This window comes from Antechinus flavipes, chromosome 2, assembly GCF_016432865.1.
Source record: "Antechinus flavipes isolate AdamAnt ecotype Samford, QLD, Australia chromosome 2, AdamAnt_v2, whole genome shotgun sequence".
In the NCBI taxonomy this organism is placed as follows: Eukaryota; Metazoa; Chordata; class Mammalia; order Dasyuromorphia; family Dasyuridae; genus Antechinus; species Antechinus flavipes.
Window position 1 is genome coordinate 475140662 of NC_067399.1, and position 13896 is coordinate 475154557.

Consider the following 13896-nt stretch of genomic DNA (forward strand, 5'->3'; position numbering starts at 1 on the left):
TTCATTACTTTTTAATAAGTTTATTTCAGTCAAGTATGAAGAGGTGAAAAAAATTTATATTCTTCCAAAAGAGTTGTTAACTAACTTTTCTTATTTTTATCTTTTTCAAAACTTATTTAGTTCTCTTTAAAACAAGAGTTCTTAATCTAGGGTCCATGAATTATATCTTTTGTAATTTTAAGTATTTTATGCACTTAAAAACATTATTCCTAGAAAGTGTTCATAGATTCTACCAAATTGCCAAAGGGCTCATTGAGGATCCTCAAAAAATTAAGAATTGTTGTAAAAATTGTTCTTATTTTGAACATATAATAACTTCTCATGGATAACTTTTTTTCCTTTTCTATTTTATACAGCATAGTAAATGTGCTACCTATTCTGTGGGAATGCAGAAAACATACTCCATGATTTGCTTAGCCATAGAAGATGATAAAATCGACAAAACCAAAAAAATTTCCAAAAAACTATCTTTTTTGAGTTGGGGAACCAACAAAAATAGACAGAAATCAGCTAGCACTCTCTGTCTCCCATCAGTTGGAGTGGTAAGACCCCAGATCAAGAAGAAACTTCCTTCTCCCTTTGGTCTTCTCAATACAGAAAGTTCACTGTATTAACATTTTAGCAAACAAAGCTATTTCTAAATTCCGAGTAACTCTCAATATATGTGCCATAATGTGAAATTTATTAATATATTTAAAATCTATTTTCTTAGATTTTAAATTTGCATGTGGCATTTGTATCCTAAACAGAAGTGCCGAAACTGGATTTACAGAAGACATTTTGTCTTTTGTTTGAAGTGTCAATGTATTGTTACAAGTTATTTATTGCATATAATACTGTATATAGAATAGTGTTTAAAAAAATGAAGGATATTCACAACTAATTCTTTTATTTGTATTGTTGATATTTGCTATGTAATAGATTGAGTTTGAAAAAACATCTTTAATTCAAACAAATACTATATACAACATGGCAGCTAGTATCCAGCAGACTACAGTAGTGGATTTGTGTTACTGTTATCAAAATATTTCTGCATACTCAATGACAAGCTCTACTTTGATCACTGTACAAAATGAATGACAAATCTGCACACTTTTAGCATAATTGCATATTCTGGATATAACCTAGTGCCAAATTTCATGATTAATACTTTACAAGAAAGAACCAGCTTTGAAAAAATTGTTGAAAAAAATAATTTTCACATTGCTAACACAGTAGTGTTAGATGAAAATACCATCTACAGGGTAGATATTATACTGTTTGATACTCAAAACATTTTCCATTTTCTTTAAAGTAGAAAAATGTATAAATGCACCTTGAATAAACTTCTGGCGGAAAAAAAAAACTTGTTAACTTTCCTTTGTAATAAATAAAAAAGCTCTATGTAAGACTTAAAATCCAAATGTTTTCTAAGTAATGACTTTTTTTTGCTTATGTACCTGAATACAGGAACCCCCCCAAAACCTGAATTGCTAAATGTACCATTAATACTTTTAACAAGTGTTTCCAAACAGTGCCTTTAACATTATTTGTAGAGGCTAATGTATTTAAATAAATGCCTATTAATTTATCTTTTGTTTTCTTCAGTTTTTTTTTTCTCTTTTAAAAATCTAGGGTGTTTAACCTGAATATTTTAAGTCGCCAAAAGTTTTATTTAAGTTGTAGTCCTATAATCAATAATATTTTATGTCCAAAACTGAAGTAATATACTTCAGACATCTGTGATACATAATATTTTAGTGACTATTGCTTCTGACTTTAGCAACCATCGGAAATGTCACAGGAAGTCTGAGAAGATTGATGTTACAGTCGAGGTTGTAACATCATTATTTATGAAATTTCATTAAACTAAATTACTTTTAGAAATTGAAACTAGTATAAATTTCTAAAGATTAAGATACACTGCATTCAAATTTTCATCACCTTAAGAACCATAAAAGATATCAGTGGACAATTAGTCAAAGAGTGTCAATGTCTGGTCTGCTAGGTTAAGACATGGCCAAGAGCATAGAGATAATGTTCTAAGTTAACCTTTCTTTTCAATACTTGGTAGAAGATGAAAAAGCATTTAGGTATTTACCTTAGTTTCAATATAGTAAATATAGTTTCAATATAGGTAAAGAAAAGCACAATCTTAAGAGTTGGTGATGCTGGTCAACAAAAAAAACTATTGTAGGATTATGTCCTGTCATCTTATCTGGGTAAAGAATATATGCATTTTTTCTGCTAAAGTATGTCCAACAATTTGCTCAAGTTCTTGGATGGATGTGTTGCACAATTTTTGGATACTTGCAAACTCCTGCAATAGAAGCAGAGCTGTCATTTTCCCAACTCCTGGTATTTGCTGTACTGTTTGAAGTACTGATGATTCAGAGAGCTGGCAGTTTTTCTTTCTAAGAAAAGGGTTCCTATTGCGCTCTTTGGTTTGTTCATGGACCTAAAGTAGAAAACAACAAAGAATCTTGACCTTATGTCACTCAAAAAAAACCCTTAACTTTTCTATTAAGCCCAATTAAATTAATTTTTTAACTGAAATTTTACTTTGAAATCAGGTTCCATTCACTTTGATCCATCTCTGCCTTGTGACCACTTTTCTCTCCCTTGGTTTCTCTGACACCATTCTCTCCTAGTTCTTTTGCTGGTTTTTCTTAAATATAACTTTCTCCCAAATTTATCTTTGGCTCCCTCTGCTCTACTCACTCTCTCCTTTAGTATTTTGACCTGCTCCTACAGTTCACATTACTGATTCCTAACTACATATCTAGTTCCTCTTTCTCCTTTGAACTTTATTTCCTTATCTCTAATTATATATTGGTCATCACTAACTACATGTTCCCCATGGACTTCAAACTTATCACGTCCAGAAATGAACTGTTCACCTTCCCCTCTCCCTCTACAAATTTTCTAATTTTCTGCCAACCTCTCTGTTAAATAATTAGGCAGGCTTGGATCCTCAGAGATGGTTGCTAAATCCTTTTGATTCTATCTTCATAACACCTCTAATATTCATTCCTTTTTCTCTATTCCCACTGTCACTACCTTAACCAGGCTCCATATTCTTCTTGCTTGGACTATGACAGTGTTCTTAAAGTCTTGCTTTCTAATCCTTCCTCTACAGTTACATTTTTCTTCATAAGTCATAAGTATAACCAAGTAGTTCAGAAATATAAAGTGGTTTCCTGCTGTCTTTAGGCTAAAAAATTTCAAGTCCTTATTTGGGTCCTTAAAGCCCACAAAGCTTTTAGCCTACCGTTATATACTTTTAAAAAATATTATTTCCAAATATAAACTGCTTGCATTTCTGTTTTTCTTCTCGGGTTATTTATACCTTCTGAATCCAATTCTCCCTGTGCAACAAGAGAACTGTTCGGTTCTGCACACACATATTGTATCTAGGATATACTGTAACCTATTTAACAAATAAAGGACTGCTTGCCATCTGGGGGAGGGGGTAAAGGGAGGGAGGAGAAAAATCGGAACAGAAGTGAGTGCAAGGGATAATGTTGTAAAAAAATTATCCTGGCATGGGTTCTGTCAATAAAAAGTTAAAATAAATAAATAAATGAAAAAAAATATTATTTCCCCTCTTTATTCCAATCAAATTAGACTAGCTGTTCTTTGAACTCAGCATGCATATATGAAGCCTCAGTGAATTAAGCAGCTCTTTACAATTCTCTTTCTTTAAAACCTAATTGAGGGACCACATCTCTCCCTAATCACTCCTTCTCCTACCCTCAAATATCCAAATAAAGAATTATATTCAATTTTCATGATCAAAAAAAGAGCTTAAACATAATTTTAAAAAGAAATTATCAAGGAAAACTGTCCTGACATTTTAGAACCAGAGGGTAAAACAGAAATGAAAAGAATCCATGAATCATCCCCAAAAGCAATTCCAAAATAAAACTCCCTGGAATATTATAGCCAAATTCCAAAATTCCCAGGTCAAGAAGAAACTATTGCAAGTATCCAGAAAGAAACCTTCAAGTATAGTGGAGCCACAGTTAGGATAATACAAGATTTAGCAGCTTTTACATTAAAGGACCAGAGGGTTTGGAATGTGACATTCTGGAGAGCAACAGAGCTAAGATTGCAACCAAGAATTGCCTACCCAGAAAAATTGAGCATAATCCTTCAGAGGAAAAGATGGTCACTCAATGAAATAGGATTTTCAAGCATTCATAATAAAAAGACCAGGATTGATCTAAAAATAAGAACTATGCCCAAAGGCTATAAAATCAGGTAAATCCTTTGACATACCAATACCACTACTAGGCATGAATCCCAAAAGAGATTTTTTAAAAAGTAAAAAAACCCTTTGTTTTAAAAAGAACTTTTTTATATTGTGAAAATCATCAAAATATTAGTTTCAGAAGATAATAGTCTATTTACTCATTCAAGTAAAATTTAGTTTCATACTATCAAAAATCAAGGAGAATATGAACTCCCTTTGCAAAAAATGCTTCACATAGTACTTCTGATCCAACATGATGTACACACCACATCATCAAAGGAGAATTTTCTCCCATCTCCAGAGTGACATCTATGTCTGGGAATTATCATGACAGAGTAAAATGAATTAAAGCAGAGTAGGGGAAAAAAAAAACCCTCTAAATTACTTTACTGTGGTACTCTACAGCCTTCTAATAACTTTTGGAGTTACTACTAGAACACTCATTTTCCTGGTTAAATAAAACTTGAGGATTCTCAAATTTAATTGTTTTGCCAGAACAGACCATAACTTTGGTAGGTCTGTTCAAGAGAGTAACTCAATGTCACCTTGGGCAGCTTTCCTCTCCTAAAAGGATAGCAGAAGCAGACAGCAGAACTTAGAAGCTGGTGAGGCTGGGGATGCTAATATACAGGAGAGCAGAGATTTATATGCTATTCAAACTTATCTGAAAGCATCAGATTAAAGCAAAAAGAAAAAATTTTAAAAATATTATAAACTACCACAAGACAGAAATGTGGATTATACACATATAGTACAATGATCAATTAAAGATTTCACAGGACAAATACATATGCTATAAAACTGATAGTCTATTTAATAGTAAGTGTATTATAGAATAGTTATTTCATTGACTAAAGAGCAAAATATTTTTTTAGATATGTAATTAACTGACAGCTAAATTTCAGGATAATGGGGAAATTATACATTAAGGTTTATCATTCATTTGTATTAAAGGTTGAAAAATGTGTGAAGTTTAGGTTACTGAAAACAATTCTGACCATGGATTTCCCAAATAGATTTTTCTAATTAATTCATGGAATGTTGTTAAGATCAAAGTAAAGGTGCTGTAATAAAGGGACCTCTCAGATCTTAAAACATTTTTTGTTTCCTTTTTATTTTTTCAGAATACATGCAAAGTTTTCAACACTCACCTTTACAAAATCTGGTGTTCTGAATTTTTCTCCCTCCCTCCCCTAGATGGCAAGTGATTCAATATATATTAAACATTTTGCAATTCTTCTAAACATATTTCCACATTTTGTCATGCTGCACAAGAAAAATCAGATCAAAAAGGGGAAAAAATGAGAAAGAAAACAAAAAGCAAGTAAACAACAACAAAGGTGAAAATATGATGTTGTGATCCACATTCAGTCCCTACAATCCTCTCTGGACGCAGATGGCACTCTCCACTACAAGGGTAATGGAATTGGCCTGAATTACCTCATAAAACAAGATGGTACAGTGGATAGATCACTAGCTCTAAAATTAGGAAAAGCTGAGTTCAAATCTGGCCTCAAGACATTTAACACTTAGCTTGTAATCCTGGACAAGTTGTGTAACCTTAACTGCTTCACAAACACACACACACCCTGCGTCCCCCTGCAAAAAAAAAAAAAAATTTATAAATGCTCATCACTGTGATTATGTGCTTACCAGTTGGATAATAAGTTGGGATGCTTCCATTTGGCTGGACACAGGAAGCAATGCCATTCCAAGTTCCAGCACAACAAATTTCTGCACTGCTAGAAAGTACTGTTCAGTCATCTGTGTTTTTTCAACTATTATTATCCCTTGAAGATTACTGGCCTTCAACAAAAGAAACACAACCAATAAAATGAAGATATCTTTTATTATGAGATAAAATTGTCTTTTAACAAATATTAAAAAATCTAAGAAAGATCTTGTTATTCATTGGAATTACAGAGGACTGATGCAATAGTACATATATTTAGTAATTTTAGGGAATTGAAAATTAACAAGTTCTACAAATAATCACTCTCCCATCTCAAAAGCTCTGATTATTTTTAGGATACAATCACCCCTAATATCTGTCTGCTGCAATCCCACCTGACTATCAAGACTTACTCCTTTCAATTTTCACACATTTTGTTAACTTTTTCCTTTTATACAACTTACATTTGAATAAATGTCCAATCTCCCTTACTAGACTCTAAATACCTTGACTGCAGGAATGTTATTTTAAGTCCATATTTGTTTCTGAAAACAAATTGTATACTACAATTGATCCACGTTTTCTGAATGTATATTTTAGAGTTAGTACCAAGCAGAAACAAGTCAATTTTCATTTTTCATTTATTTAGTACTTACATTTCTAAGTCGAACAATTCTTTTCTTATACCCATTTCCTGCCACCAGGTCTGCTTCAGTAATGTAAAGAATACAGAATCTATTAGAAAGATGAAAATCTACTAATGTCAGGTCTTCCTCAAAGACGAGCTTAATCTTTCCTTAAAAAAGAGAAGAGAATGAGTTCTATAGCATCATAAATTAAAGTACATAGGAAGAAAGAGGGCACCAAGCAAAAAAAAAAAAAAAAGATTTACTAACCTTGCATTCCTTGGGCTAACTGAGACCCTCGCCATTTCTCACATCCAACAACATGTCCAAATGGAACGTGTATAAGGCTTGTACTAGAAAATGTGGCTTCTTTCTCCATCACCGATATTCTGATTATAAAGCGATGGTGTTGGCTAACAAAAAAAAAAATGCAAAATTATATTCACTTGACAATTCAATCATTGTCTTCACATTTAAAACTTTATATATAATGTTAGCTTTTATATCACCTAAATTTTCCCTAGAATTCTTCTCCCTTTCTATATCCTCTTTAGCAAATAATGTTTGGTTTTGGTTTTTAAAAATAGCTTTTTATCTTCAAAATATATGCCAAGATAATTCACTCTTGCAAAAACTTGTGTTCTAAATTTTTTCTCCCTCCTTACCCCTCATCCCCTCACGTAGAAACAAAAAGCAAGCAAACAACAACAAAAAGGTGAAAATACTACGCTGTGACCCACAGTCTCTTTCTGGATGCAGATGGCTCTCTCCATCACAAGTCTATTGGAATTGGTCTGAATCATTTCATTGTTGAAAAGACCATCACATAACCTTATTGTTGCTGTGTGATGCTCTCCTGATTCAATTCATTTCACTTAGCATCAGTTCATGTAAGTCTCTCCAGGTCTCTCTAAAATCATCCTGCTGATCATTTCTTTTAGAACAATAATATTTCATAACATTTATATGCCATAACTTATTCAGCCATTCTCCAACTGATGGGCATCCACTCAGTTTATGGTTTCTTGCCACTACAAAATGAGCTGCTACAAAAATTTTTGTACATGTGCAACCTTTCCTTTTTTTTATGATCTCCTTGGGATATAAGCCCAGTAGAAACATTGCTGGATCAAAGGATATGCACAGCTTGCTAGCTCTTTGAGCATAGTTCCAAATTGTTCTCCAGAATGGTTGGATCATTTCACAGTTCCACTAACAATGCATTTCCTGCATTTCTGCCAACATTTATCATTATCTTTTCCTGTTATTTTAGTCAATCTGAGGAAGTGTGAAGTGGTACCTCAGAATTATTTTAACTTGATCAATAGTGATTTGGAGTGTTTTTTCATGACTAGAAATGGTTTTAATTTCTTCATCTGAAAATTGTTCATATCCTTTATTTATCCATTTTATATATCCATTTATCAGTTGGAGAATGGCTTGTAATAAATAGTGGTATTTAGAAAAAAAACCTACAACCCTCAAAATCTGATGATATATGTGCTGTTCCATATCCATGGACCTGCTACCTCTGCAAAAGTAGGAGGGAGGAGAAAGAGTGAAAGATTGTAACTTCCTCATATCTCCTCTGGGATCAAGGTTATTTGTTTGAATGGATGTGGAACAACTGCAACTAATGCAGTGTTAATGGAGTTGTGAACTTATCCAACTATTCCTGAGGGCAATCTGGAATTTTAGTCTAAAGGATTATAAAACCATGAATACCCTCTGATCCAGCAATACCACTACTAGGTCTGCATCACAAAGAGATAAAAGTCAAAAAGGAAAAGGACCTAGATAAAGAAAATATTTATAGCAGCTCTTTTTGTGGTAGCAAAAAAGTAAAAATTGATGCCCAACAGCTGGGGAATTACTAAACAGAATGTGGTAGATAACTGTGATGGAATCCTCTTGTGCTATAAGAAATGATGAGCAGGTTACTTTCAAAAAAGTCTGTGAATCACTTAGCTCCTCTAGATCACAGCCTCAAACAATAAATGTCCCTCAGGGTCTGCACTGGCCCTTGTCTCCCTCTATTCTATTTTACTTGATGATCTCAGCACTCCTTAGGATTTAATTACCATTTCTATTCAGATGATTCTTAAATCTATATATATCCAGTCCTAACCTCTAATCTCACGTCTCCAACTGCCTTTCAGACATTTTGAATCTGGACATCCTCCCCAATAAAGTCTAAGCTTTCATAATTGACATCCTCTCAGTCAGATTCTGTCTTTTTCCAAACCAGAATTAGCTTTCTAAAATTCTGTTTATAAAACACCTCTTTAAAGTAGGAAATCTTCATTAACTCTGCTTTTTTTATTCCCACTTACTTATCTGCTTCCTGTGTTGGATAATTTTTCCATGGGATTTGGTATTCTTAGAGGCATCCCCTTCCAGTCTCTTAAAGCTTACCGCAAAGATTCCTAAAAGACTTTTTAAGGATCCTTAGAGACTCTCTAGTTTAACTCCCTCATTTGCAAATGAGGAAACTAAGAACTATCAAAATTGAATCATTTGCATATGGTCACAAACTAAGTCAATGGCAGAGCCAAGGACATTAAACCCAGATCTGGACTCCTACACCAACATCTGATAAGGATTTATTAACTTTTCCAATAGTGTTTCATGACCTCAAAGTCTGAAGGAAGCTTGATGGTTATCGAAGTTGATATTTAGCTAAACTGGAATCTTTTCTTGTAACTACCCAAGCCTCTGAATGAAGGCCTTTAGTGGTCAGAATCCCATTAAGTCCTGAGTCAATTCATTATGCTATTGGACAACTCTAATTCTTATTCTCGATTTTTTCCTTATATGAAGACAAAATAAATCTGTTTTCCTTTACTGATTGTCGATGTATAGTATCTGATGTATAATGAACAGTTAGTAAATCTTTGATTTTTTTTTTTAATGGTTGAGAACCAAATAGAATTAGAGCAACTGTTCTTCCATAAGAAATAGTTGTTACAAATGGTTAAAAAGTATGGAGTTTCAGCTCTCAAAAGAACAGTTACAATTTACTAACAACCATATAAAAGATGACTTCAGATCAAGGACAGAAATGCAAATCAAAATAACTGAAGTTTTTTCTCCCACCCAACAAATTGGCAAAGATGGTAAAACATGGAAATACTTAATGCTGGAAGGACTCCAGAAAGAGGCATACTAATCACACTTACTAGAGCTGCGTTTTCATTCAAGTGCTAGACATATACCAAGATTATCAGAGGTTCTATATATAACAAAATAAACAAAAGTGTTTTTTTTTTTGCACTTGCAAAGAAATGGAAACAAAGTAGATGTCCATGTATCAGTAGATGCCACAAAAGTGTGGTATGTGAATGAAATGGATTAATGAACTATAAGAATATTAAGAAAATAGATTTGAAAACAATGACTACAAAAATATAAATAGGAGGAAAAAATCCAAGCCAAATTTGCACAATGTAATAGCACTGGCTAAGCTTGGCCTTGGAGAAAAGATGACAAAATGTGCCCCTCTTCTTTCACAGTAAAAGTGGGTTTGTCTTATTCTCAAAGAAGACCATGAATGATATCAGGGCAGTAATAGCAGGACATGCAAGTGAAGTGAAAATGATGGGGGGAATCCTGAAGCTGTCCTCTGACTTTGAGGGGAACACTTAAGAAATTCTCTTTGAACTCTTGAGAAGCTCTCCCCTGCAAAAGAGCTGTCCCAGGAATCAAGATAAATAGTTTCATTTGGTTATACCCTCTATTGAGAAGATTAGTCCAGAGACACTAATTTAATTGGAAATCTTCTATTCAATTGGAAGATTTCTCTCTCATTTCAACTCAAACTGTTCCCAGCTAAGATTAAAAAAGTTCTGTTCATTAATTTCTTTGCAGAGGCCCAAAGCAGGAACATGGCAGGCCAAGGGACCTCTTCTTGGCATAGGTGGCTGCCAGGACCCCCTGCCCACTAAGAAGACACCTTTTCTCAGTGTTAACCCCTCTTTATCTCTTTGCCAGGATTCTTCTGCTAGACCTTTACTTCTCTGTCAGGACCTTGCCACTGAGGAAGTTAGCCTCCTAGCAAAATCTGACTTTTCAGTGCCAATAAACTTCTTTTTGTCAATCTAACTTTAAATTCTTTTATGAAACACCTGCATGGACTAGAAGGGGTTCCCACAACTCTCTGCCCTGCACTGAACCTCATCATTTGTTTCCCTGATGGGGAATAGAGGGGCGCCAAACCTCATCAGATTTAAGTGAAGGAGGCTGTGCAAGGGCATCAGCCTCACTTTTTCCTCTGAAGCCACTTGGGTTTACATCAGGACAACTGGAGATGGCCCTGGATCCAATGGAAGATCTTGGCTTTTTTAAGCTAAAGTTTTTACCAGGTGATAGTTTGATTGAGGCAACTGCCCATTTAAGTATGAAAGAAATGAGGCAAAAAGTGGTCTTTTTTTAACTAGTTAAAAAAAATCAATCTGAAAGGGGAAGATCCTTAAAAATTTTTAGTCAAAACAGAAACATCACCTTTTGTTGGCTAATGAGAATCAGAATGATTTGGATTTAAGGCATGTTCCTCAAAAAACAAATCTAACCTGTGAACTTCAAGATATCTTGCAAGGCTTCAGCAATCAAATTTTATATTCCTTTTTTTTTTTTTTTGGATGAGGCAATTGGGGTTAAGTGACTTGCTAGGTCACACAGCTAGGAAGTATTAAGTGTCTGAGTCTACATTTGAACTCAGGTTTTCCTGATTTCAGGGCTGGTACTCTATACGTTGCGCCACCTAGCTGTCCCAAAATTTTATATTCCTTTGGGCAGAACACCCACTGGAAGAAAAAAAGATTGAGAAACTAAATGTTAGAAAAGGAAAATGACAAATGTGGAAAAATCTGAACACTAATGTACTTTTGGTAGAGTTGTAAACAAATCCAATCACGATGGAGAACAATTTGGAATTATGTCCAAAGGATTACAACCAAAGGAATCGATCATATCCCAAAGACATTAAAGAATAAAAAAATTAACTTTTAAGAAGTGGGGTGCCAAAATGTGTAATATTGCTTATACCGGCAAATAAGATTGAAATGCTGTTAATTTTGTTGAACTACCTCCCTTGTCCTGTTTTCAAAAAGCTAAAAATAACTGAAAAAAGCAAAAACTATCAGGGCTCAGTCAATCAACAAACATTTATTATGCCCCAAAACAGGTCTGGCAATGTTCTAAAAGCCAGGGATATAATGAATAGGGAGAGGGAGGAAAGAGAAGAGAAACCCAGTCTCTTTTAAAACCCAGTTTCCTTCTCTGAGGGCTCGGGGGCAGGGGCAAATTTTTCTCCAACCCGGCACCTCAATCAATTCTTAGCTAAGCCAGTTTGGGTATGGGGGAGTTGAACCAGATGACCCGCAAGACTCTTATCTTAGTGAAAGAATCTAAAGAAACTTCTCAGGGTGAGAATCTTCCTCTTGAGCTGGTCTACCTGTTGTTTTCCCACCTGTTCAGTAGCCTCAGCAAAACCGGTTCAGAACGCTAGGCAGAAAATCCAGGATAGCAGACACAACCTTTTCATGATCAACGGTCCCCGAGGATTAACTTCTTGTCCCGCCTTCCTTTCTCCAGAACGCCCAGTGAAGGGAAGACGGACGTCAGCACTGGCCAATAGGAAGCGAGCAGCAAAGGTCTGTAGTCCTAGTGGGCGCTGAGCTCATTCGAAGGAATCCCTTTGGTTGCCAAGGGCCAGCCGGCTTGGCAGTTAGAGCGCCCTTGATTGGTTAGTGGAAAAGCGGGAGCCAATGTCTAGAGCCTTGGTGCAGGCTCGGTAGCGAAGGGGAAGCGTTTGGAGTTCTGCTCGTCCTGGTCCTAAAGCAGCTGGATAAGGCTTTGGGGCTGGGCAAAACAACTTGTGGCTTCGGGGGAGAGAGAGCGATCTTTTACAATCCTAGCCCAGCCCTGCTCCTCTCCCCAGCCACAAAAATGCCTCTGGGGCTCAGGAGAGACAGTAGGAGCCAGTTTGTAAGTAGAGACTTACCAGTTAGGCCCCTGGGGGTTAGAAAATAGAGGCCGGGATTGGATTTAGGTGCTCCGGGCTCTGTCCTCTTTCTCTCCTCTTTCTCTTCTCTGTACTCTATTTTCTCCCGCTTCTTTCCTCCCTCCTTTCTCTTTCTTATTCCCCTTTCCTCTCGCTTCTCATGCTCCTCTCCTTTCCCTTCTTATTCTCTTGTCTCTCTTCTCATTCTTCCCCTCCTCTACCACTTCATCTTGCCTTCTCCTTTAATTTCCTCTTGTTTCCTTCCCTTCTTATTCCTCCTTTCTCCTCTCCCCTCTCCCTGTTCATCCTCTCTTCCTATTCTTCACCTTCCTCTTCTTCTTTTCATCCTCTACTCTTTTTCTCCTTCCTTCTCTTCCCCTTTTCATCTTCCCTCCCCTTTCCTCATTTTCTCTTTCACTCCTTCCTTCTCTCTTATTCTTGTCTTATCTCTCCCTTTTTAGCTTTCCCCCTTACCTCTCCCTTCTTTCCTTTCTCTCCCTCAACTGTCCATTCTTATTCTCCCTTCCTCTTCCCCTTCTCCGTCCCTCCTCTTATTATTCCTCCCTTTCCTTCTTATCCTCCACTTTTCTTCCTTTTTATTTTCCCCTCTTCCTTTCCCTCTTTCTTTTTATCCTCCCAATCCCTCATCTCTTTTTCCTCTTTCTCTCCTCCTGGCCTCTTTCTTCCTTTTCCTTCTTCCTCCCTCCCTCTCCTTTGCCTCCCTTCTTTCTCTCCTCCACCTTATTTCCCTCCCTTTCTCTTCTTTTTCCTATCCTTCTTTTATCCTCTCCTCTTAATCCAAACATTCAGAATTTACTGTGAGTTGTGTAGTCAAGCCTATTCTTAGTGTCCTCACGGACCAGAGCATGATTAGAGCCTTCTATTTTCCACTATCTCTTCGAATCTGTCCAAGTACTGTTCATGACAATATCTAACCTCTACCTTGATTTTTGTTTTTGCCTTCAATTGTTCCCAATTTATTATTATCAGTGACTTTTCTGATAAGTCCATCTTCTCATGTGACCAAAGTATTTAAGCTTCAGTATTTTAATCTTTCAGTGAATTGCCTGAATTAATTTTTTTTTTTTTTTAAATACTGACTGATTTAATCTCCTTGCTGTCTAAAAGACTCTCAAAAGTCTTGGCCAGCACCACAGTTTGAAAGCTTTTTTTTTCTGTATTGCTCATCTTTCCTTATATTCCAACTTATATAGCCATTCTTTGTTATTGCAAAAATCATAGCTTTAACTATATGGACCTTTGTCAGGTCGTATTCTATCTTTTTATCATGACTTATGCCTATGTATATTTCATATAACATACTGTGCGTATTGGTTAAATGAGGTAACAATATATACAGCCT

At 35.5% G+C, this 13896-nt stretch overlaps 3 protein-coding genes across 3 annotated transcripts in view; 2 read left to right on the forward strand and 1 right to left on the reverse strand.

Moving 5' to 3' along the window:
* The window catches only part of RHPN2 (rhophilin Rho GTPase binding protein 2), a 66351-nt gene extending 64781 nt beyond the window's left edge, over positions 1–1570 (forward strand). Inside the window, exon 15 of the mRNA XM_051979742.1 lies at positions 357–1570. Coding sequence (XP_051835702.1) covers positions 357–614 — 258 coding nt within the window. The 3' untranslated portion in view covers positions 615–1570. The remainder of the gene's footprint in view (positions 1–356) is intronic.
* Positions 873–12137, reverse strand: FAAP24 (FA core complex associated protein 24). Its single transcript, XM_051979743.1, has 5 exons — positions 12000–12137; positions 6803–6945; positions 6563–6702; positions 5888–6040; positions 873–2437 (listed from the first exon to the last, which is right to left on the reverse strand). Exons 2-5 carry the CDS (start codon positions 6909–6911, stop codon positions 2189–2191), a joined length of 651 nt encoding a protein of 216 aa, XP_051835703.1. The 5' UTR covers positions 6912–6945; positions 12000–12137; the 3' UTR covers positions 873–2188.
* Positions 12138–12332: 195 nt separating this feature from the next.
* The window catches only part of CEP89 (centrosomal protein 89), a 153147-nt gene continuing 151583 nt past the window's right edge, over positions 12333–13896 (forward strand). The window contains exon 1 of the mRNA XM_051979745.1: positions 12333–12517. Within this exon, the coding sequence (XP_051835705.1) occupies positions 12479–12517 (39 nt within the window). The 5' untranslated portion in view covers positions 12333–12478. The remainder of the gene's footprint in view (positions 12518–13896) is intronic.

Coding starts and splice junctions, on each gene's coding strand:
- FAAP24 (XM_051979743.1), bottom strand. CDS start 6,911: ATGGAGAAAGAAGCCACATTTTCTAGTACAAGCCTTATACACGTTCCA. Junction 6,041..6,562: donor GAATTGTTCGACTTAGAAAT/GTAAGTACTAAA, acceptor CTTTTGTTGAAG/GCCAGTAATCTTCAAGGGAT. Junction 2,438..5,887: donor CCCAACTTATTATCCAACTG/GTAAGCACATAA, acceptor TTTCTACTTTAG/GTCCATGAACAAACCAAAGA.